Source organism: Manis pentadactyla, chromosome 1, assembly GCF_030020395.1.
Source record: "Manis pentadactyla isolate mManPen7 chromosome 1, mManPen7.hap1, whole genome shotgun sequence".
Taxonomy (NCBI): domain Eukaryota; kingdom Metazoa; phylum Chordata; class Mammalia; order Pholidota; family Manidae; genus Manis; species Manis pentadactyla.
Genome location: NC_080019.1, coordinates 127,700,054 through 127,725,926, shown reverse-complemented (window position 1 = coordinate 127,725,926; position 25,873 = coordinate 127,700,054). Strand labels below are relative to the sequence as shown.

General features: G+C 38.4%; 1 protein-coding gene across 7 annotated transcripts in view; it reads right to left on the bottom strand.

Moving 5' to 3' along the window:
- APP (amyloid beta precursor protein) overlaps positions 1-25,873 on the bottom strand; it is a 260,328-nt gene that overhangs the window by 200,268 nt on the left and 34,187 nt on the right. For all 7 annotated transcript variants that reach the window (XM_036875238.2, XM_036875241.2, XM_036875242.2 and 4 more), the window contains exon 2: positions 743-910. In XM_036875238.2, the coding sequence (XP_036731133.1) occupies positions 743-910 (168 nt within the window). The remainder of the gene's footprint in view (positions 1-742; positions 911-25,873) is intronic.

The following is a 25,873-nucleotide window of genomic DNA, read 5'->3' as shown; positions in this document are numbered from 1 at the left end:
AATACATTTTCTTTTCTCTAGCTTACTTTATTCTAAGAACACAGTAATCATAATACATAGAACAAAATATATGTTAACTGATGATGCTAATGGTAAGGTGTTAAGCAGTAGGCTAATGGTAAAGTTTTGGGGGATTCCAAAGTTGTTACTGCGTGTGGCATTTTTGAGTGTGTGGAAGGTTGGTACACTTCTAATCTCTCCAGTGTTCAAGGGTCAAGTATATTCTCTTTTGCAAGAAGAATAAATCAGTAACAATAAAATGTTCATCAACAAGGATAGGTGGCAAGTGAGATTTCTAAGTGAAACTTTTCAGTTTCAATGTTTTAACAATGTAAATGTTTTAATTTTCAAAAAGTAAAACTGGTAAGGAGGGAACAACTGAGACTGAATACAGATGAATGAAAACACATCAAATTGGTAACATAAATGGAGAGAACTAATTCTCATGACTTTTAAACACAATACCTTGACTGTACAGCTGTAGTGGGATGTAGTCTACAAATGAAAGGAAGTGCCAAGATGTCTTAAACTTTACTCAGTCATATGCAATATGGTATCATAATTTTTAAAAACATTTATGGATATTGTAGGATGAAGAAAGTCAATATACTAATGGTGCTGTAAACCATTAAGAACCCAGATTTTCAGTGCAAGAGATTAAATACAAATACTTAAGAAGTTAAATTTTATGAAATTAACTCATGTGATCCGATATAACTGTTGGCCACCAGAAGGAACTTACTTCTTGGCAGTACTGCAGGATGCCCTCCTTGGTGCCAATGCAGGTTTTGGTCCCCAGCGGATCCGACTCCCACTTCCCATTCTGCACATTCATGTGCATGTTCAGTTTGCCACAGAACATGGCGACCTGAGGTTCTGCAAGCAGGCCAGCATTGCCATCAGTGGGCACCTACAAAAATAAGCCTAGGTTAGTTACGGAAACCCAGCAGAAGGTGGGGGAGGGGCTGGAAAGCACAACATGGATTGTGGCAACAATAGTCAAAATAGTTCAGTTCTGATTCTCAGTTACAAATTAACCCTGCCTTCAGCATTCCTTTGGGTTAAGTATTATGTATGCTACACACACTCCAACCACCTATAACACACTGCTTTTTTTCTTTCTTTACATTGAAATGAAGAAATCCATAATACTGGGAATTTATTCATTGAAAAGTTTATGCATGTCCCCATGGCAGATTTGCAGTGACTACTGAAAGGTTCTGACAGTAAGATGTTGTTCTGAAACAAATATAATCGCTCTGGAAGAAACCAGATTCTCATAACCTCCAACTGACTCACAAAGATTAATGCCAAGTCCCTGTATGATGACCAGGTCTGGGAGTAAGGCTATGTACCTGTGTTACCTCCCAAGTCAGGAGGGCACGGTGTTAGCGTGCATTGTTAGTTAGCAAGGGCCTAGATCATGATTTTTTGAACAGAAAAATTACCGTAGAGCTGACATGCACAAATGTGACTGAATATGTTGGCCACTGCAGAGATTTACCCCAGAATATTCTCTGGTTATCATTCTCTCAGCAGTGAAGATACATGAAGGGTGCTGGTGTCCCATACCCCCAGCCACACTGAAGAAGGCAACAAGGACACATTCAGAGCCCAGCAGAGCGCCTGCTGTGCAATTAGCCTCAACAGGTTTTAGCACTCTAGGCAATACACCATGTCACCAAATAACTGTGAAAAGGTGTCCTGCATTTCCAGACCCTTCGGCCCACTCAAATTACCTCTCTCTATTTTATAAAAGGGAAAAGAAGTCCTGAAATATCAGTACCACCTTACTAAATATCTCAGAAAGAAAAACATCACCAAGAGTTGAAAAATAAATTCACAGGAGTAAAAGTGTTATTTGAAATCAAGGAATCAAAAGACACATCAAACAGAGTAATCCCTCCCTTGTTAAATCCAGCTGCTGAGGAAATGCGTACAGTCCATGACAAGAAGGGTTAACTTCCAACAGAAACCATGCATGCAGTCAAGAACTAGCTGTTTCTATAACTCGCATCATTTCTAAAAATTGTTCACAGGAGAGGGGGACTAAATACTAAAATTACACTGAGAGACTTCAGTTAAGAAATAGCTTCCTGACATTTCTTCCCACAAAGATGTAAAAATAGACCAAACATCTGTCCATTCTAGTCATTTTCATATATATTTTGTCCACCTATAATAGATTTATGTACTTAAAAAAAAAGTCTTGCACTAAACCCAGCTGAGACCCATCATAGCTCAGAGTTCAAAAGCTCCCAGCAAAATCTCTTAAATCCCTGTTTCAGGTGACATTGTCTGCATTTCTACTTCTACTTTGTAAGGTATATTTAAGAACTCTTCCTCTTTGTTGTCAGATGTAACAAACAGCAGTTGAGGCCACATATCAGACTGTCAGCAGGAAGAGCTGGGACCCCTCCACTCCCCAATTTCCAAGCCAAAAACTGAGAGGCTCATTCTCCAACAGACACAAAGATGCAGAACTCAGATTTTGTTAATCTTACTGAAATCAGTAGTAAAATAACATTGCAAGAAAGTAAAATAATAATTAGGTATCTATAGATAAGGCCCTATTATCAGATGCTGTAGAGGATAGAAAATATATTTTTAGTATCTACAAAGTATATAAAATGTATGTATTTATTTATAAAGCACAGGCCTTGCCCTCAAGGAATTTACAACCCTGTAACCGAATCACCATTGTATTTCCCATGGTACTTTATTTTGCTCGCTCATTCCTGTCCCAGAGTTTCATTTCTTGGTACCTTACTCCTAACCAAACTGAGACTAGTGATCCTTTACCACACTTAGTAATAATTTTGTCTCTCTACCTCGGTGCCTCAGATTCACCATAACCTTTTCAGTCCAATTTCTAACTCCTTGCCAGTACACATGCCCTTCATTCCACATCTTTCCCTCAAGGAATATTTAAAAGTGCCACTTTCTCCCCCCTCGGTAGCTAGCTTCCAAAAGGCACCCCCATTATCCCATCCCATAATGTATCAGGGTTTGTCTGTGGAGCAGACAGAATACAGCAGAAATGATGGTATGTGACTTCCTAGGCAAGGTCCTAAAGGGTACCACAACCTTTTCCTTGGTCTCTGGGATCTCTTGAGATGGGGGGACAGCTGCCATGCTGACACTCGGAGCCAGTCTTATGAAGCGGCCCATGTGAGGAGAAACCAAGGCCTCCTGTGGACAGCAGAGTGAGTGAGTTTGCATATGACTCATCAAGCCTGCGTATAACTGCAACCCTGGCTAGGCACGACTGAAGCTTCCAGACTTGGAGCCAGAACCACCCAGAAGACACTCCCAAATTCCTGACCCACAGACACTGAAATAATAAATGTTTGTTTTAAATTATTGAGTTTGAGGTAATCTGACACAGCAATAGACACCTAATATGCTCCTCTTTTCCCCCAGCTCCATAGTATATCCAGAAATAGCTTTTGATCTTCTCTACAGAAAAAAAAGCAAACAACCGAAAGTATTTCCTTCCATTCTTTTATCTTCTAGAGCAGTGGGTCAGCAATTTTTTTTCTGTACAAGGCCAGATGGTAAATACTTTAGGTTTTGAGAGCCATACAGTTTCTGCTGTGACTACTCAACTGGTTACTGAAATGCAAAGAGCCTCAGACAGTATGCAAAACGGGTGTGGCTGATTTACTACTGAATTTTATTTACAAAACAGGCAGTAGGCCAGGTGTGCCTATCCCTGCACCAGAATTTTCTCTGCATTTCTTCCAACAAATTATATTAGGGGTGATTTAAACATTCATGTTACCACCTTCTCACCTGCATCTAAAGGTCCCTATAATCTCATCTATATTCCCACCACTCGACTTAAAAGTGCTTTGTCAAAGGTTACATATGACATCTTGAGGAACCAAAAAGGTTTTTGCTTCAGTACCTGTCACTTTTCAACCTCTTTGCCATACAGGGATTCTTCCTTGGAAGTCTTTTCCCTTGGCTTCTGTTGCAGTGAACTTGGTCTCCTTCTCTGATTATCCTATTACCAACTCATAATCCTTCAATTCCACAGCCTAAATTCCCTGAAGATTAGGCCATTGCTTCTCTTTTATCTCCTTTAAAAGGTCTTCATGATCTCATTCTTTCAGCTCCTGGCTGTAGAGGAAACTCCAATATAATATAATAACAATAAAGGACAGCAACAAACACTTCTTTCTTCATTCAGTAAATTTGTGTATGTAACACATGGTGGGCAGTGAGGTAGTTTTGGGGACAGAGCAGTAAATGAAGCCAAGTACGTGCCCGGACAAAAGGATGCATAACCATCCCACTTTGCCTGGGACTAAGGGGTTCTCTAGATGTGAGGCTTTTAGTGCTAAAACCAGCAAGGACCCTGGCAAACTGGTCACCCTACCTGACGAACACATCAAATAAATGCTTCTTCATTTGTTCCTACCTTCTTTTTATTTCTTCCATTCTTCTTGACCTTAGTTTTTGAAACCATCTGTTTGTATGTTTGTATATGCTGACTACCAAATGGTGGCAATCTTTCTCACCTCTTCAAATGAATTGATTATGGTCCTATCATATTACTGGAAAACATCCTTGACTGCCTCATGATCTCTTCCTTTTAACAATGGGAGTTAAGACCTGAAAAACTATGCTTCATTTCCTTTTAGATTTTCCACCAGATGAGACCTAATGTTAACTTTAAAAAACTTGTATAGAGAATCATGATCATTAACATGTCCCATTTTCTTAGACTAGAGATTAATTGCTCAAATTTTGATTCCTCAATCAGTAGGGCAAATTATACTAGAAGTTATAAATATGGCTGCCTATGTGTTTGACATTACAAGGGACCAACAGGTTTACTGAAATCCCTTTTTCTGAATGAAGACTCAAAGAAATGGCTTATTAAATCATACATACACAGGACCTATTAATCATACATACATTTGGGACCTATTAATATGGAAACTCTTAAAACTGAAATCTTTGGGTCCTAGAGTAAGTTCTTTGCTGTCAGTAAAAATGCATACTCTGTCAAAGCCATCGTAAAGGTAATTTTTTGACTTTTTAAAAAAATTTCTCTTCTTAATAGAAAAGAAATACAAAAGCTTCAGAAGATAAGAAATATAACCATTTAAATACTACATTTTACTTAGTTTTCATCTTAACACTATCTAAGGTAACTTAAGGTACCTTTGCAGAAATCCAAGACAACACCTAAGTGATTAGAACCCTGGTTTAACTGGCCATTCCTGGTCCATGCATTTCTGAAGAGGCTGAAGATGAAAATAATGTTTGTAAACTGAATGACTTTCCACTGATGTCGTAAGACCAGAGATGCTTTCCCATGGGAAAACTGTTCAGCGACAATGAACACAGTAACTGGCTAAAACAATGGAGCATCCACACACTGCCTCAAAACAGTTGGCTATTTCCAGAATGCTCTGAGCCACAAGACCTAACTATTACACCTAAAAATGATGCAAATGTGTTAAAAACAATCCTTTGCTACCAGAAAAATATTTTAGAGCCATAATACATAAATAGAGTATCAAAGTGAAAATGGACTTTCCATAGTAAGTTAGCCACAAAATGGCTTTAAAAGGGCTTAAGGCGAAGTTAAAACAAACAAATAGAAATGCATACCTCTATTCTGGGCCGATCTGCAGAGGCGAACCTAGAAACCAACACCTAGAAATGAGGCAATTTACAAGTGCAAAACCAGACTCTCAAACAAGTTTGGCTGGTGTCTGTTGAACAGGGTGTTGTTCCCTTTCCCCCAAAAGTCTCTCTTTTTATTATCATCAAGATCAAAATTCCTTATACAGCAGGCTTGACAGCAATCCCTCTCCTCCCCCACAGCCCCAACTGAAAGGGAAAGAGAACAAGGAACTCTCTGTTTCATTGGCTGAAGTCTTGCTTGGTAAGGAGAGGGCACAGATCCATAGCTTAGTTGCATCCGTAGATTCATGTAATTTTAAGGTTCCTAGCTGATGAAAAGCATATGGTTTCCTCATTTGAACAGTCTTCTCCCTGCTCTGAATAGCTGGCCTCACTACGTAATTCACAATTTCTCAAGGTCAGATTCTTGTTCAGTAAATATCTTTTTAAAAGCACACATTGATACTATTTCTATCACATCTGTGGCTTCCTCACATAAGTAGTTTTCCATTAACTGGGCATAATTCAATTATACCCTACAAAAATGCTTTAAAAATTACTCTTAAGACATTCAGATTTTCCATTTTCAATGTAATTAACTGTTCTCTATAGTCACGATCTAGAAGATTTGAGAGTGAAAAAAGTACATTAATGCTTAACATAAACCAACCTTCATTCTTCAAAGGAAAGGACTCTCTGTAATATTTTCCTTTAAATGCCAAAAAAATCGTAAGCAGAACCCGAACATCTGCAATAGCCCATTTTATCTTTGACAGAGAACTGATGTTAAAATTAAGAATCACAGAAGTGGAAGAATCTGTGACATCATCCGTCCCAAGTCTAAGGAGAAGGAAAAAGCCCTGATAAGGATTTGCCCAAGGCCACATAATTACGAAAAGGCAGAAAAAGTGGTTGGACCTACTCAGCTAAGGGTTTTGCTGATGTGACCAGGCTGAATCTCAAATTAAAATGGAAAATTGCAATTTTCCAAGGTTTTGCCCCTGTGTATGCATGTATTTATTTGTGGAGAGAAAGAATGGAAAAGCTAGTCAAAGCATTCAGAGAAATGGAATGTGATTACAGAAACTGTACACAGGTTCAAATTACCTGCATGGAGAGGTAATGTTCATCACATCCATTATTGGCTGAACAGTTATTTCGGAGTTCAAGTTTCAGGCTAAAAATGATTTGGCACGTAAGTGGGTGAAGAGAGAAAAGATTCCTTTCAGAGAACTAATCCACATATTTAATTCCTTGAAAGTTTACATTCTTCGTGAAGCACTATTGACCTTGGGGCTTCAGATGACAAGCTATCACTCCATGGTGAAGACATGGTCTTTGCGGATAGTGACAAAATTCATTCTTATACTGGGACCCACAAAGGAGGGTGCCCCGGTGGCTAGGCTCACATCACAAATCTAAACCCAAATCAGCCTGCACTGAAGTAAATAACCGGCAAGCAAGCCTAACATACACCAGTCAGAACCCTCCAACTTGGTGGTAGCTAGCTCACCTGGAACTACAGGACCTGCTGGCTTTAAATAGGAACTCTCCCACCTCTTAGCCAATCAGGCTGTTTGTACTGCCTCTTCAAAACTTGTTCTTGCCCAAAATCCCAGGAAGAATGCCTTTCAATTCAAAAGCGATTGTTTTCCTTCGAAGAAGGGGCATCCAACTTGTTACTAAATTCAGTTTTGTCATTTAAGAATATCAAGCTTTTCTTTCTGCTCGAAAGATAGATATTCTAAAGTTGACCCCCAACTCCTTCCATCTCATAACAGGGCCACTAAGTTAAGTCTTGCCGCCAGTGCCCAGGCAAAAATCAAGAGTTCTCTCAACAGAAACACCCACAAAATTAATCACCAACTTTTAAACCATGAATTTTAGGCAGGCCCAAGGGTGATGCCTACTGCCTAGAACCAATATAAATGGGGAATTTTTTAAGTCGGTCACAGGGATGATAGTACAGCATGGAGAATACAGCCAAAAATTCTCTAACATCTTCCTATGTTGACAGAGAGTAACTGCATTAGTGGGGGTGAAGGTTTAATAATATGGGTAACTGTTGAACCACTATGTCATATACTTGAAAACAGTATAAGATTGTATATTGATACTTAAAAAAAAAAATCTGGAATTAAAAAAAATTGAGCCTCATAGATAGCAACCAACTATTTGCCTACGAAATAGCTTTTGCTCCAATTAATGCTCATCTAGTCCTAAACAATAAATGTTCTATATTTAAACTACATGCATGTACATATACACATATACATATATATCATATATATTATACTATGTATAATTGTGTCTAATGTGCTCTTGCATTAGTGAGTTAAATTCTTTTCAGTATCATTTTGACATCATTTATTTAATTCTGCCTTTGTTAAGTTCTACTGGTATGTTTCATGTAGCAGCCATTCAGAAACATACAGTTTCACTTTTGTACTATTTTGACTCAATCTCAATATTGTTACACCTCATCAGCCTTGACTTGTGAACGCAGAGATAGGAAAAGGGTTAAGAGCAAAAATTATAGCGTATGTTTAGGACTCTTCTTTAATTATCTCTGTTGACTCTAAGAAGAATCAAGATAAGTCACTGTCACATCTACTTACATAATCAGAAAGGCTCAAAACCTGCCTATTAGTCTAATCAGGGTTGTTACTCCAAGGCTCATGCTTGGTTTTCTTTATAAGTCAGTTGGCATTCCTGCTACTAGTCCTCAAGATTTTATATTTTTTAATATTGAATATTATTTTCAAATAACTTTTTCCCCTACAGTAGTACTATTTGTTGTTCTGTTACTTTTAAACATATTATTTATACAACAAGTAAAAAGAGAAGCAAATCCAGTTTAAATGTTTAATGTGCATCTCTTAAATTTAAATTGCCAGATGTTAACATCTGGTAATCTTTGATAGCTTTCTCTTTAAGGAATCTTCCCTTAAATGTAAATACAAAACTTTCTCCTGAATCAGAAGCAGCCAACTGAATCTGCAAAGGAGGGGCCCAGACCCCCACACAATCCAACTGTTAATGCACATTCATCACCTGTTACCTTAATCTGTACTTTCTAATTTTTCAATAGAAGCACATACCTACATACATATATATCTGTATGTATACCTACTATACAGTTACCTGTACTGTATGCAGTGGCGGTGGTGGTAGTCACAAACACACATACAGTTTACTGGTAGCAATCAGAGTAAAATTTCAAAGAATAGTGCATTGCTAAAATCTCATTCTAGAGTTAATGTGTTTAAGTCATGTTGCAAAAAAGCTGGAGGACTTGGAAACTGGGCTCCTCACAGATGCCGGTTTGAATGGCATTTACTGTAAACAAATTTGGTGGTAACGAACAATTTTCCAGTACGACTTTCACTAGCTCTGACAGCTAAGGCAGATTAGCATTTAGCATATAATGCCACGCAGAAATTTAAATTGTTACTCCTTTCTGTTAGGTACAAGAGATATTCTCTCTCTATATATATATTTGATTTCTTAAGTTTCACTATTTATAATAAATCTGGTCAAGCTGACCCACAGGCCTGTGAGGTATAATAATTATTATTTTAAGCTACTACTGAATTCTGGGGATAGTTGTGTCTTTACAGCATTATTGTTGCAAAAGAACTAATACAAGCATGTATTTCCTAGGAATAACTAAAACACTAAATGATAGAAACAGGGCTCAAGATTATTTCAGAAGGTAGGAACTTTTTCAAATTGTATTTTTAGAGTGTACACAAGATCCTGTATTTTGCTGGAAACAATTCTTTGAAATAGTACAGGACAGGAAAGGTATAGCTGGGTAACAGTTCCATAAGGAAAAGTTCCAAAAGTTTTAAGAAATGAAAGTGGAAGGAAAAAAGAGCTAATGCACTCTTCTGCCTTAAAATGCAGGGCCTCAGATGAGCATGGGATATCTTGCTCTATCAAATCACATCCAGAATGACGTGTTCACATTTTAAAATAAACACTATGATATTAAAGAAAGTTTACCTTGGAAGGTGAGAAAATAAATAAAGGAAACCTCATTTAATACGGAACTGAGAGGCCAGAGGAGAGCTCTCACTCCCTACTACTCCTCATCAGCTGCAGGTCCGAAAAGGAAGTAGCCTACTTTGTATGCCAGAGGAGGAAGAATTTCTCTTTGCCAAGCAACAAGCACAGCCAGTAGGAGAACACCACAATCCAACCAATGAGAAGCTATCACTGCCCTGAACTCTCTCTCTCTCCTCCTATGGACTCTGTCATTCAGAGGAGCACCTCACAACTTCTTCATTTTGTCAATAAAGTAACATTCCTTTATTTGATCTCCAGACTTGCCTATGCTTTGCCATAACTTGCATGTCCCATATTGCAATTTTCTGCTATTTTCTGAATAAACCCATTTTGCTGGCAAAATGACCGGCTGTTTTACTTTTAAGGTTGACAAAGCAAACAAAATTTTATCAGAGAACTTTAAAATAAGGCTGAATGATAAGATCTAATGGAAAAAGAAGTGCCTCTAAATATAAAAAGAGGTTGCAAAGGAATTATCATGAGATGAAGAGCCATCAACGAGCCACCTGAATGGATGGATAACCATCTGTCAGAGTTTGGAAGAGGCTGCTTAGTTGGGTGGGAAGTTAGATGAGGTTAACAGTTTTCAAAAGATCCTAAAGCAGTAGGAACTTGTGCTCAAATAAAATTTTTGTGAAACCCTCATAACTGGGCATTTCCCAGCTCAGAACCTGGATTTCAGACCTGCACAGCTTTGGAAGCACTGGCCTCCCAAAAATCTTTTCTGTTTTACCTACTGTTAGCCTATGGGCCTTACGACCCAGCCTCAAATACCTTTCTTCCCTTCTGTTACTGCATTCTTAAAAACTCTGCTCCTTCCGCTAACTTCCAAGAAAATGACTACCCTGTTGAGTGCTCTGAATCTAACAACAGTGAGCACTAACTAGTTCAACTCAGGAACTGAATTTCCATTTGATTTTACTGTAATTAAGGTACATTTAAGTTTAAAAACCAATTACTCAGCCCTATTACTGAAAAACTTTTAAGCATGTTTAGAACTTGAGTAAATAAATCTTTCTGACTGTAAATTTTCTGAACTCAATTTTCCATGAAACTTCAGTGTCTCGAATGAGATTTTGATGACTAAGTATCAAAAATATGTTGTACAATACCTCACTGATAATTTCCATGTGCTGAATGACAACTGGATTAAATGTCTGACATAAGCCAGTACAAAACTCACAACACAATAGATTATGTTCATGTCAACATACTATAATTTGTCTTTCATTAATTGCACACATATCACTTTCTTTAAAAACTCTGGGGAGGTGAAGACATTAATTTGTTCAGCTGGCATAGACTAGCACTTTTATATCTAGAACCTGATAAATATTTGAAAGGTCATGTATTATATGAAGTAGGGATCACATCTAAGAAAATGGCTCAGCTATGGCATATAAGCCATACCCTCAGTTTCATCTCTGCAAGAAATGAAGGGTCTCAGTGGGAGCAAATAAGATGATGTTCCAAATACATGCACTGAAGCTTCTAAGAAGACAGCAGTGAATTGCTGCTATTTTTAAATCTGACTGATTTTGTGGGCTTAATTTTTCATAATGCATGGGCTTTTTAAAAATAAAGTATATATATTTTTCACCCAGTATGTTTTTTACAAGGAACTACTTTAATAAAAATAGTCTAATGATATTAAATATACCATGCTCCTGCTAACATTTCACAAGTGGCTGTGTGAAAACACCATCTTACTGTAATTACACTTCTCTTCACAAAAGACATGCAAATTTCATCACCCAACACTCATGCTACTAAGATCACATGTACCAAGCAGTGTGCTTGTAGAAATCCATGGATCACAACAGTGAGGCTCTTGCCACACACAGCCCTAACCCAGCCCTCTCCAGGAGGCAAATGTGTGTGCAGAGAAGAGGGTGGGGTGAGAAATGGGAATGCATGGAGTTCTGGAATGTTGGCTCAAATACTTTCATCGTTTGATATTTCACACTGAGATCATATCAGATTTCAACCAGGTGGCACAAGCAAATCCTAAAGTTAAAGCCTCAGTTTTACCTGGGTTTAGTGCATAGACATAGCCAAGTATGTGGAATAATTATGAGCTCTAGATATAATTTATTTTATTGCCTTGGAATATACTATTCCTACATAATTTGCAACCTAAACTGTTATGACTATTCCTAGGTTCATTCCTTATACTTCTTAATGAGACTTTGGATGTTGGCATATTTGTGATACTTCACTCATCACCTGGCAGATGCACTTTATCATTTATGCAATATTGTATTCATCACTATCTAATGATACAGCTCAAAATGGACTTTCATCAAAGCACTTTAATCTATAGCAATATGATGGACTGTCTAGACCATAAATAAGACTCATGCCAACATGCTTAAGGAAAAGTAAGTGCAAATTTAAATGTTTTTTAGTGGTACTTTTTTCTTTATTTCTTTTCATTTATCCACTGAAATGTTGACCTACTCATAATGTATATATAGCACAGAAGAAACAGAGCCCCAGGGATCATTAGCTGAAGAGAAGAGAGTAAGAAGTCTTTGAACAAGCTGGAGGTGGGAGAAAAAATGGAAAATGAGCTTCCAGAAAAGGAAGTGGTTTATAAATGGAGTCAGTTGATCATTTGATCCAAACGTATAGTACTGCCACAGTCACACATCCGCACCTTCGAGTTTCCTATACTACTTGAATACGGGGGAAAAAGGTAAACCTCTCTATCCTCTGTTGGCCCAAAAGTTCATCCCTATCTTCCTTTACAGCCTCTTCATGTTTCGGACTTCAGATCATTATAAAACCAACATAGGTGAAGACACAATTAGCACTAAAGTGGGGGAGAAGTGATTAATAGGATTTCCGGTTGTAGACTGCAATGGGGGAACCAGTACACATATCTAGGCCTCGTACATTCTAGACTATCCATATCCTTCAATATTCTTTACAATTTCTGGTACTAAAATGATATGAAAATACTAATAAGCCTGAAGGCCCTTGCAAAGATGTTCATTTTCCATGTAAAGTAAGTTTGAAACTGTCCTTTGATGTACACTGCAATCTCAGAGCAGCTCTCAGGGGCATGAGGGTGCACCCATCTCTGCTAAACTCTCTGAAGTCATTTCCATCTCATTTCCTACTAGCGTGAGGCAGAGCAGCTCAGAATACTTTGAGAGTCGGCTGGCATGCCATTTTAAGTGCCAAATTTAAGGCACTTACATGTATGCCCACGAGCTTGCATTTTATAGAATGATACCAACTGGTCCTTGTCACTAGTGGGGTTATTTTCAATTAACAGTATGAAGATCATACATGGAAGAATGATAATTAACAAATTTTATGGAAAGTCTTCTGAAATGTCTTTAAGGCAAGTCACATTAGAGATCAGGAAAGCAGCAAGGCAAAGAGGGAACAGAAGAATTTACTGTGAAAGCTAATGAAGAGAGAGAATTCAGGTATTTCCCATTTACTTCTGTTTTGATCTCTTCATACATACACACATGTGCACACACTTTCACATTTACGTACAGAGTGTAAGCCACCTACACCGTTTGTTGGAATAAGAAGGATTATAAGTAAGCACATTATAAGGGATAGAAGTTCTCTTATCTATATGTGCTGTGGTATCAAAGGATTCATGGTTTTAGAACTTTACCTTTCAATTTTTAGAATACTTACAGAATTATTTCAGGTAAAGAACATTAAGTACCTTATTTTTATAAGCAGAAAAGATATTACATCATACACTTTGGTTTAGTTCCTCTTAGAGGTGCTTAATATTTACTTATCATCTCTCTTTTCCATCTGCTTATTACACTCATACTATTGTGTTTTTATTACTAGGACTTATGGTTTAGGAAAAAACTCTGCAAACATAAATTCACAGAGAATATTAAGTTGATGTGAAAAATCTACAATAACTTTCAAACAGCATTCCTGCTCATTGCTGAAATTGTATTCTGTTAACTTACCAAATTTAGTGTAAGCAAGATTGGGTCTTTTCCTCCAGGGTTATAATGGTGAAGAGCACTCAAGGATCAAGTTTCAGGCTATTTGCTTGATAAGCACAGGCAGATTATCCTCCGTAAGTTAAGCACCAAGGCATTACTCAAAGAAGCTTTCATTTTCTGAAGCCCCAAGGTTCACAGTAAGAATTGTTCAAATTGCTTTTCCATTGGCATAACTATTGGGGATGACAATACTAGGAGAAAATAATTCTGAAGGGAGGTAACAGTGAAGACTTTATTTCTATTTTATTTAGCTACATAAAAATGTTGCAAAAACAACAGAAAATCAGAAGCCAAAATACATACTGGGGAGCCTTATTTTTTCACTTACAGTTGACTCTTTAACAATGGAGGAGTTAGGGGTGCTGACCCCTCTGCAGTCAGTCAAGAATTCACATATAATTTTTTACTCTCCTAGAACTTAACTACTAATAGCCAACTGTTGACTGAAAGCTTTACTGAGAGCATAAATAGTCAATTAACACATATTTTGTATGTTTATGTATTAAATACCACACTCTAATAGTAAACTACAGAAAAGAAAATGCTATTAAGAAAATCATAAAGAAGAGAAATACATTTACCGGACTGCACAGTTTTTGCTGAAAAAAATCCACTTGTAAAGGGATCTGTGCAGTTCAAACCCATGTGGTTCGAGGGATACGTATACTTCTAATACAGTTTCAGTGACATAACATCAGAATCTGAGCTTCTTTATCTCTAGGTGAGAATAGAACCCAACTGGCTATTTATGGGCACAGACATGATCTAAGTAAAGGAAATTTGAAAGTAACAATGGTAAAAAAAAACTACACAAAATGCAGTTAGTAGTACCACCTCTAAATAATCATCCAAGTTTTATCTATTAGAGTCAAAGAAAACAGAGTAAACACTTGAAATGTTTGAACAGGATTCCTAGTCCTTTATTTGTAATGTAAATACAAACACGATGAAAGTTACAGATCTTCCTTTACTTATAATAGGTTTATGTTCCAATAAACCCGTAAGTTGAAAATACCATATATAAAAAATTCATTTAATACACCCAACCTACCAAACATCATCTTAGCCTTGCTCAGAACACTTCCGTTAGCTACTACTGGGAAAAATCATCTAACATAAAGTCTATTTTATAATAAAGTATTGAATAGCTCACGTAATTTATTAAGTACTGTGCTAAAAGTGAAAAACAGAATGGTTATTAAGAGTGTTGGTTGTTTACCCTCGCTGCCGCTGCCCAGCATCACAAGGGAGGACCGTGTCACGTATCACTGGCCTGGGAAAAGATCACCAACTGAAGTAGTGTTTCTTCTGGAATGCTGTCACTCTCATAGCATCCTCAGTGACTCTTGTAGCATCCAAAGTTGAAACCCGAATTCGAAATCCTAAGTCAAACTGTCCTAAGACAGGGATCATTTGAATTTCACTGTCTACCTGAGATCCTTCTTGCTCTTTACTATTTGCCCCCCCGTCCCCTCTCTCTCTTTCTCTCCTCACCACATATAAGAACTCAATAAATATTTACAGAAGCATTAAGAAATGCCTGGCATGAAAAAAAAATAATGAACTGGAATATAGAAAATATAATTATTGACAAAGGTGTGGAACAATATGAAATAAACTTAGATACCTGTCAGATTTTTTTATTGTGGGACCAGGAGAGTAATTCTAATGTGGAGGAAAGAAAATCCAGCACCTACACCCCCGTCTTTACCAAATCCCAAGTAGCAGGTACAGTCCAAGTTACTCAAAGATCTCAGGCTTTTCTTAGAAATGAACAACAAGTTACAGAAAGCAAGGTGGCTTATGATCTATGTGGCTCAAAAACCCTTCAGTGTTAACTTCTGGCCTCTGATAACACATTCCTGAGAGGAGCACCACTTTGCAATTTAGGCCGCATTAAAAAAAAAAGTCAGATTATCTTACTAGACTCCAAGAACTGCACAAATAATGTGGGCAGCCAGAATCCTTTAATAAAACATCCAATCAACTATTTAAAAAATTCCTGCCACTGAAAGCCCTCAGCATAAAACTGATTCTCAGGGATTTCAGTGTAACTTAACACCTAAAGTGAAGCCTAATGTAAAAAAATACACCGAAAATACTATCAGACAGACAGAAGCTAAGCCAAACAGCTAATGCTGATGGTTATCAAACCCTTGTCCTTCCACTTCAAACAGACAAGGTTTCAGAGTAGTTTGATTCCTGGTAAGTTTCAGGAAAGTTTTGGCTTGCTGCCTTATATGAAGATAAACATTTCCCAGGTACTAAACACATTCAAGGCTGGGGGCAGAGGGGTGACCCAAACATACCTGACTTTGACGGATATACAATGGTAGAGACAAAAACAAGGAGGACCCACTCACTAATAAAAGGGGCCGAGGGGCTGAAGTGATAAAGGAGTGATGGGATTGATTGGAGGAAGAAGTGGATGGAGTTTGCACAGGGTAGGCAAACCAAAGACTGGAGCAGAAAATGTACATAGGGTGTGTGTGGGGACAAGATGTGTCAAAGGCAGGACAGGTAAGGTGTGAATGACCCTGAATTTGTAATAAGTGTCCTAAGCCATGGGAACAATAGCCACATTTTGAAGAGAGCAAAAGCAGCACCCCATCTGGTCTGAGGGGGATGCAAGGGCACATGACATGCTTCCTGGGCCCCTTCTTCTCTAAAACAATTAAATGTACTCTAGGGTTGTGCTGATGTGAAGATGACTGTAATTCAGGCTGGGTTCATTAGTATATGTTCACTATTATAGTCACTTTCTTCTTCTGATTTTAAAACAAATTAATACTGCAACATTGTCATGGGCTCCTAAATTTATTAGAGACCCAAGGCACTGTGCCTACAGTGCATAATGGAGAAATTGGCCCTGGGTTGTAGGGAAAGGGGAAACGTGCAGAGCCAGGTCCACAGATGTTAAGCACCAGAAGTAGAACAATGCAAGGAAGGCAGAAAATGGAAGTAGAGGTGAAGGTTCTGGGGCTTGTAAGGGGTGGTGTGGTGGTGGAGGGAAACAAATTTGTAGTACCTTCTCAGCTATATCTGAGGATCTGAATTCATCCCAGTGGGGTAGAAGGAAGAAAATAGTCACACCAAGTCACCACTTCCCTGACTTATTAGGAAACATCCTATTCTGTCACTATTGCTGTGTGCCCCACATCACACCAGGAGTTCTCACGGTCAATATGGTAGGTCAATCCATCTACATTTCATTGTCTTGAGTGATGGGAAATTATTTTAATTTTCAAAACTAGCAGATGTTTCACGGAACAGTTCAGGGCTGCTGTTCTGTCATGTACATTGTGTCTATGTAACCGGGGGAAAGAATAATCTGGAATTTGGCATTAGTAATCCATTCCTGAACCAAGTCTACAGGGGAAGTAAGTCCTAAAATAGAGAAAGAACATGCAATATACTCTGTATCTTGCCCTTGTGGAACAGAGGCATTGCACTGGGCTGAGAAGATTTGGGTTTTACCAAGAGATCTAACCATGGAGTATTTACGTAAACCAAACTTTTTAAACACATTTGTTGAAATAAAACAAGAGAACTACACAGAGGTAAACACACACACACACACTCCACATGAAGATTCAGGCTTTCTACCTTACTTCAGTTGCTCATGGTATATAATTTGAAGTAATATTTTATGTAATATTTTACATGTATAAGTAATATTTTTAAAAAATTTTAAGTAACTAAACGGAAGTAGCTTTTCCTATTTGCTTAAAGATGTATTTACAGGCATGACGTGAGCGTACACCTAACACTAACCTACTCTGGCCTAGTGAAGGCAAATTCTCAAATATTTGCATGCACTCTTTCATTTGTAAGAACAGCCAATCTTTAGTATAAAGAGTTGCTTTAACTTGGCACTGGTTTCGTCCATGTTGCTCAGTTATGCAGTAGTTCTCCAGTGGGGAAAGCCTGATAAACCACATGGATCGTAAACCACCTTGACTTTTGAGTTCATGAATTGTTTCTAGGCAGAGGCTCAGAGTTCTTGGGAAAGGTAATTGTCACAACTTGGGTGGTGCCCTTAGTAGACAGAGACAAGGGCTGTCACCAAATACCCCACAAGGCCCAGGACAGCCCCCCAGCCTCCCTGCAATTCAGAATTAGCTGGCCCCAAATGTCAGCAGTGCCTAGGCTGAAAACCCTGCCCTAAGTTTTTTGTTAGGGCAAAAGAGTTATGTTTTATTTATATATTTCTTTATTTACCCTGTACATTCCTAGGATAATACTCAGAACATTGGCACTCAAGTACTGGTTGACCCAAAAAGATTTCCTCCCAGAACACACAGAAATAATTAATCCAACTGACATTCAGTGAGAAGGCTACCTATATAAATTCTACAAAATACAGTTTGCCTTCCACAGATGCAATATATATATATATGTATTTTAAAAGGTACTTGGGATATCAGAAGTTATCATGGAGGCTACCCCCAAATCACATTGGCCTGTAATCATTTTGTATGTAGTAATAAAAAATAATGTCATTGTATTAACTCTCCAGGTCAGTAACAGTAATTCACCTAAGAAGTCTTCAGGGTTAGTGATCCAATCTACACACACACACACAAAAGGAGCCGTAACTGGTTCTGAGCAACATTTATCAGAGAGCAGGATCATACACTCGTAACTAGGGTTCTAAGACCAAAGAATACAGGCAGCTCTTCTCTCCACAGGTGAAGACTTTCTGATTTTAGCCAATTGTTTCATAATGAATGACTTAGGCAAAGGAAGAGAGGACTAAACCACTGGAACCCCTTTGAATAATTTACTAACTCTACTGGAATAACAAGGATATGCTAACAGGTTAGATCAATCAAAAGCCCTATAAAAAGACAGCACTACAAAAAATTGCTTACAGAAACTTTTTGATGTCCTATACCTGCAACTATGAAGCTGGCCTAATCCACCTCTGTCTATAGTTCTAGGGACCTCATGGGTGGGACCACCCGCTGAGAAAACCCACACCGGAAGGTGCCGTATGACTGTCCGAATCAAAAGGGAAAGGTCACACTCTCTGTCTAGCATTTACCAGCTGCTGGGGGGGAATCTCTTAATTTTAACTCTCGATTTCCTTTCTTTCTAAAATGGATATAATACCCTACTTCGCAGGTTATAATGAAGATTATAATTCAATAATATACATAAAATGGAGTAATTTGTTTTAAAAAGAGCTAGCCATACTGACTCAGCTTTTATCTAGCAGGAAGAAAGAAAAGGAATTCCAATACGAGAAAATTCCTGGGACATCTAGAAACTGAACTAAAGAGTACAGAGCACTTGAAATCTCCTGAGAGCTATCCCCACAAAGATGTCTGCTGTTTATTCAGAAATCCTGGGAGGATTTTCTGCTCTAAAGAAAACATACAACTAGATATAACATACTAGTTTAAAGGATGTCTTATGCTACTTGAAAGCAACCATCTTTCCTCATTTATCTGCAAGATGTCTGCCTGCCAAGCTATTCCTAAAACACACAAACTAGTGACACTGCAACTTATGTGTCACCATTCCCAGCCACAACCTGCAAGCTGAGTGGGAGATCTGACTCATCAAGTCTACAACGTATTTTTAAACCATCTAAGATATTTTAATTCATGCAGGTTTAAATGGCAATTTTAGCTCTTTCAAAATGTCTAATATAAGATTCATGAAACCCACTCCAACAGTTTACCATCAGAGAATCACAATTCCAAACAGGGTGAAAGAGCTGTAATAAATTCCAAAATGTTAAGTTTTGGTTTGTTAAGCCAAAGTATTAAATTCACTTAATAGACAGTTTCCTTTAAATAAATTTTTGTTGTTGTTTGTACGAGCTCATACTAATAAGTTACTAAATATATCACTACTAAGTAATATATACTCAAAATGGCCTGGTAGATTTTAAGGCATGTTCTTCAACTTATTAATATATGCCTCACTTAGTTCCTATCAGTGGCCTCTAAAACAGTTTCCAAGACATGTTAATAATTATTCCACTGGGAGGAGGAGAAGATGGAGGGTGTGATTCTGTTGTCAAACACATATGGAGATGGATCCTTCAAGAGGGATATGCTCTGAGAAAATCCTGTAATAATAAAGCCAGTTAAACTTTTTTTTACAGCACGGTCTTCCAAACATATTTGGCCATGGGACTCCTTCCATTGTAACACACTTAACATCTTAAGAAATTTGAAATACATGATCAGGCAAAATTTAACCAGGTAATTTTGAGTAAAATTAAATAAAGCAAATCAAAAAGAAGGAAACAAGAACAATGAGTGTTACCAAGTGCCCAGAGAATTGATGATACCAATGCATCAGATCTGGCTTTAGGCAATTATATGACATGTAGAATTCTGGGCGAGAAACAGATGATGAGAATGAATGAGTTCTAAGAAGGCCCAAAATAATGCAAAAGTAAATCATGACCATTTAAAACATAATAAAGTGAAAATGAGTAACTTTGTTAAGGACCCAATACGGTGCAAAATTTCAGGTTTTTGCATTTTAAACCATAAAGATGGTCTGTTAAAAGTTCGTTTTTCATTTAGTGAAATAAATGTGCCGTGCCTGAAGACAGGTGCCTGCACTTAAATCACTACTATGATTCCAACATCACATTTATAAAATTCAATGAAGTGATAGTAAGTAAAAACCATGGGTGAGTAAGAACCAAGAAAAGAAAAGGCAGAACACATTGATGCCATAACCCTGAAGTGAAGCACATAACCTGGGGGGACAAAAATATTAGTGCTTTTGTTTCTACATACAGAGCATGAGTTATAGGTGATTTCAATAGAGACAATACAAATTACATCTGATTTTCCCATTTTCCCACAAGTGAGAGAGAGGTCAGCCAGAATCCTAAATTAAATTTCCCTTCCTATTAAGGAAAGGCCTTTACAGACCTTTACTGAATTTTGTGATACTGGGAAGCTCACCTATGGGATGAATAAAAAGCACTGGGTAAGTAAAAGGTAATACCTAGAACCTATTTTTTTTTATTTTGATAATCATTAATGTACAATTACTTGAACAACATTATGGTTACTAAACTCCCCCTATAATCAACTCACCCGCACATACCCCATTACAATCACTGTCCATCAGCACAGTAAGATGCTATAAAATCATTACTTCTCTTCTCTGTATATACTGCCTTCCCCATGTCCCCAACCCCTTACATTATGTGTGCTAATTGTAATGCCCCCTTTTCCCCCTTATCCCTCCCTTCCCACCAATTCTATCCAGTCTCTTTCCCTTTGGTAACTGTTAGTCCATTCTTGGATTCTGTGAGCCTGCTGCTGTTTGTTCCTTCAGTTTTTTCTTTGTTGTTATACTCCAGATGAGTGAAATCATTTGGTACTTGTCTTTCTCCAGCTGGCTTATTTCACTGAGCATGATACCCTCTAGATCCATCCATGTTGTTGCAAATGATAGGATTTTTCTTCTTCCTATGGCTAAATAATATTCCATTGTATATATGTAGCACATGTTCTTTATCCACTCATCTAATGATAGACACTTAGGTTGCTTCCATTTCTGGGCTACTGTAAATAGTGCTGCCATAAACATAGGGGTGCATATGTTTTTTTTCAAACTGGGCTGCTGGATCCTTACGGTAAATTCCTAGAAGTGGAATTCCTGGGTCAAATGTTATTTATATTTTCAGTTTTTTGAGGAATCTCATACTGCTTTCCACAATGGTTGAACTACTTTACATTCCCACCAGCAGTGTAGGAAGGTTCCCCTTTCTCCACAACCTCACCAACATTTGTTGTTGTTTGTGTTTTCGATGATGGCGATCCTTACTGGTGTGAGGTGATATCTCATTATGGTTTTAATTTGCATTTCTCTGATAACTAGCAATGTGGAGCATCTTTTCATGTGTCTGTTGGCCATCTGAATTTCTTCTTTGGAGAAGTGTCTGTTCAGCTCCTGTGCCCATTTTTTAATTGGATTATTTGCTTTTTGTTTGTTGAGGTGTGTGAGCTCTTTATATATTTTGGATGTCAACCCTTTATCGGATCTGTCATTTATGAATATATTCTCCCATACTGTAGGATGGCTTTTTGTTCTATTGGTGGTGTCCTTTACTGTACAGAAGCTTTTCAGCTTGATATAGTCCCACTTGTTCATTTTTGCTTTTGTTTCCCTTGCCAGGGGAGATATGTTCATGAAGAAGTCGCTCATGTTTATGTCCAAGAGATTTTTGCCTATGTTTTTTTCTAAGAGTTTTATGTTTTCATGACTTACATTCAGGTCTTTGATCCATTTTGAATTTACTTTTCTGTATGGGATTAGACAGTGATCCAGTTTCATTCACTTACATGTAGCTGTCCACTTTTGCCAACGTCAGCTGTTGAAGACGCTGTCACTTCCCCATTGTATGTCCATAGCTCCTTTATCATATATTAATTGACCATATATGTTTGGGTTAATGTCTGGAGTCTCTATTCTGTTCCACTAGTCTGTGGGTCTATTTTTGTGCCAGTACCAAATTGTCTTGATTACTGTGGCTTTGTAGTAGAGCTTGAAGTCAGGGAGCGTAATTCTCCGTGCTTTATTCTTCCTTCTCAGGATTGCTTTGAATATTCAGGGTCTTTGGTGTTTCCATATGAATTTTAGAACTATTTGTTCCAGTTCATTGAAGAGTGCTGTTGGTATTTTGATAGGCATTGCATTGAATCTGTGGATTGCTTTAGGCAGAATGGCCATTTTGACAATATTAATTCTTCCTAGACAAGAGCATGGGATGAGTTTCCATTTGTTAGTGTCCTCTTTAATTTCTCTTAGGAGTGTCTTGTAGTTTTCAGACTATAGGTCTTTCACTTCCTTGGTTAGGTTTATTCCTACGTATTTTATTCTTTTTGATGCAATTGCGAATGGAATTGTTTTCCTGATTTCTCTTTCTGCTAGTTCATCGTTAGTGTATACAAATGCAACAGATTTCTGTGCATTAATTTTGTATCCCGCAACTTTGCTGAATTCAGATATTAGATCTAGTAGTTTTGGAGTGGATTCTTTAGGGTTTTTTATGTACAATATCATGTCATCTGCACACAGGGACACCTAGAACCTATTTTTAAAATAATGTTTTCAGAGGATGGGCAGAAGATGGCGGCATGAGTAGAGCAGTGGAAATCTCCTCCCTAAACCACATATATCTATGAAAATATAACAAAGACAACCCTTCCTAGAATAAAGACCAGAGGACACAGGACAACATCCAGACCACATCCACACCTGCGAGAACCCAGCGCCTCGCTAAGGGGGTAAGATACAAGCCCCCGCCCAGCGGAACCTGAGTGGCTCCCCCCAGCTCCCGGTGGGAGAAGAATAGGCAGAGTGGGAGGGAGAGGGAGCCCAGGGCTGCCGAACACCCAGCCCCAGCCATCTGGGCCAGAGTGCAGACACAGTGCGTGCGCAGGGAGGCCTGGATACTAGGAAAACAGGGCAGCAAGAACAGTGAGCGGGCACCAGAGGCGGGGCACCAGAGGACATAAGAAAAGCAAGTGACCAATTTTTTTTGGTGTTGCTGTTGCTGTTTTGTTTTGGCGAGCGCTTTTTGGAAGTCTTAAAGGGGCAGGGCGGGACACTTAATCCAGAGGTAGGGAATCCGGGGATCTCTCGGCACCCTAACCCCTGGGCTGCAGGGAGCAGGGAGGCCCCTTACGGAGATAAATAGCCTCCCGGCCACTCCCCCTCCAACGCGACTCCACCACTTTGGAGCAGAGGCCCGAACCAGGCCACGCCCACAGCAACAGCGGAGATTAACTCCATAGCAGCCGGGCAGGAAGCAGAAACCCTGTCTGCGTGCAGCTGCGCAGCACAAGCCACTAGAGGTCGCTGTTCTCCCAGGAGAGGAGGGCCACAAACCAACAATAAGGGAAGTTCTTCCAGCTGTCACTCGTCCCAGCTCTGCAAACTATTCCTATCACCATGAAAAGGCAAAGCTACAGGCAGACAAAGATCACATACACAACACCAGAGAAGGAGACAGACCTAACCAGTCTTCCTGAAAAAGAATTCAAAATAAGAATCATAAACATGCTGACAGAGATGCAGAGAAATACGCAAGAGAAATGGGATGAAGTCCGGAGGGAGATCACAGATGCCAGAAAGGAGATTGGAGAAATGAAACAAACTCTGGAAGGGTTTATAAGCAGAATGGATAGGATGCAAGAGGCCATTGATGGAATTGAAACCAGAGAACAGGAATGCATAGAAGCTGACATAGAGAAAGATAAAAGGATCTACAGGAATGAAACAATATTAAGAGAACTGTGTGACCAATCCAAAAGGAACAATATCCATATTATAGGGGTCCCAGAAGAAGAAGAGAGAGGAAAAGAGATGGAAAGTATCTTAGAAGAAATAATTGCTGAAAACTTCCCCAAACTGGGGGAGGAAATAATCGAACAGACCATGGAAATACACAGAACCCCCAAAAGAAAGGATCCAAGGAGGACAACACCAAGACACATAATAATTAAAATGGCAAAGATCAAGGACAAGGAAAGAATTTTAAAGGCAGCTAGAGAGAAAAAGGTCACCTATAAAGGAAAACCCATCAGGCTAACATCAGACTTCTCGACAGAAAACCTACAGGCCAGAAGAGAATGGCATGATATATTTAATACAATGAAACAGAAGGGCCTTGAACCAAGGATACTGTATCCAGCACCACTATCATTCAAATATGATGGTGGGATTAAACAATTCCCAGACAAACAAAAGCTGAGGGAATTTGCTTCCCACAAACCACCTCTACAGAACATCTTACAGGGACTGCTCTAGATGGGAGCACTCCTAGAAAGAGCACAGCACAAAACACCCAACATATGAAGAATCGAGGAGGAGGAATAAGAAGGAAGAGAAGAAAAGAATCTCCAGACAGTGTATATAACAGCTCAATAAGTGAGCTAAGTTAGGCAGTAAGACACTAAAGAGGCTAACCTTAAACCTTTGGTAACCACAATTTAAAGCCTGCAATGGCAATAAGTACATATCTTTCAATAGTCACGCTAAATGTTAAATGGGCTAAATGCACCAATCAAAAGACATAGAGTAATAGAATGGATAAAAAAGCAAGACCCATCTATATGCTGCTTACAAGAAACTCACCTCAAACCCAAAGACATGTACAGACTAAAAGTCCAGGGATGGAAAAACATATTTCAAGCAAACAACAGCGAGAAGAAAGCAGGGGTTGCAGTACTAATATCAGACAAAATAGACTTCAAAACAAAGAAAGTAACAAGAGATAAAGAAGGACACTACATAATGATAAAGGGCTCAGTCCAACAAGAGGATATAACCATTCTAAATATATATGCACCCAACACAGGAGCACCAGCATATGTGAAACAAATGCTAACAGAACTAAAGGGGGAAATAGACTGCAATGCATTCATTCTAGGAGACTTCAACACACCACTCACCCCAAAAGATAAATCCACCGGGCAGAAAATAAGTAAGGACACGGAAGCACTGAACAACACAGTAGAGCAGATGGACCTAATAGACATCTATAGAACTCTGCATCCAAAAGCAACAGGATATACATTCTTCTCAAGTGCACATGGAACATTCTCCAGAATAGACCACATACTAGGCCACAAAAAGAGCCTCAGAAAATTCCAAAAGATTGAAATCCTACCAACCAACTTTTCAGACCACAAAGGCATAAAACTAGAAATAAACTATACAAAGAAGGCAAAGAGGCTCACAAACTCATGTAGGCTTAACAACACGCTCCTAAATAATCAATGGATCAATGACCAAATCAAAATGGAGATCCAGCAATATATGGACACAAATGACAACAGCAACACTAAGCCCCAACTTCTGTGGGACGCAGCAAAAGCAGTCTTAAGAGGAAAGTATATAGCAATCCAAGCATATTTAAAAAAGGAAGAACAATCCCAAATGAATGGTCTAATGTCACAATTATCGAAATTGGAAAAAGAAGAACAAATGAGGCCTAAGGTCAGCAGAAGGAGGAACATAATAAAGATCAGAGAAGAAATAAATAAAATTGAGAAGAATAAAACAATAGCAAAAATCAATGAAACCAAGAGCTGGTTCTTCGAGAAAATAAACAAAATAGATAAGCCTCTAGCCAGACTTATTAAGAGGAAAAGAGACTCAACACAAATCAACAG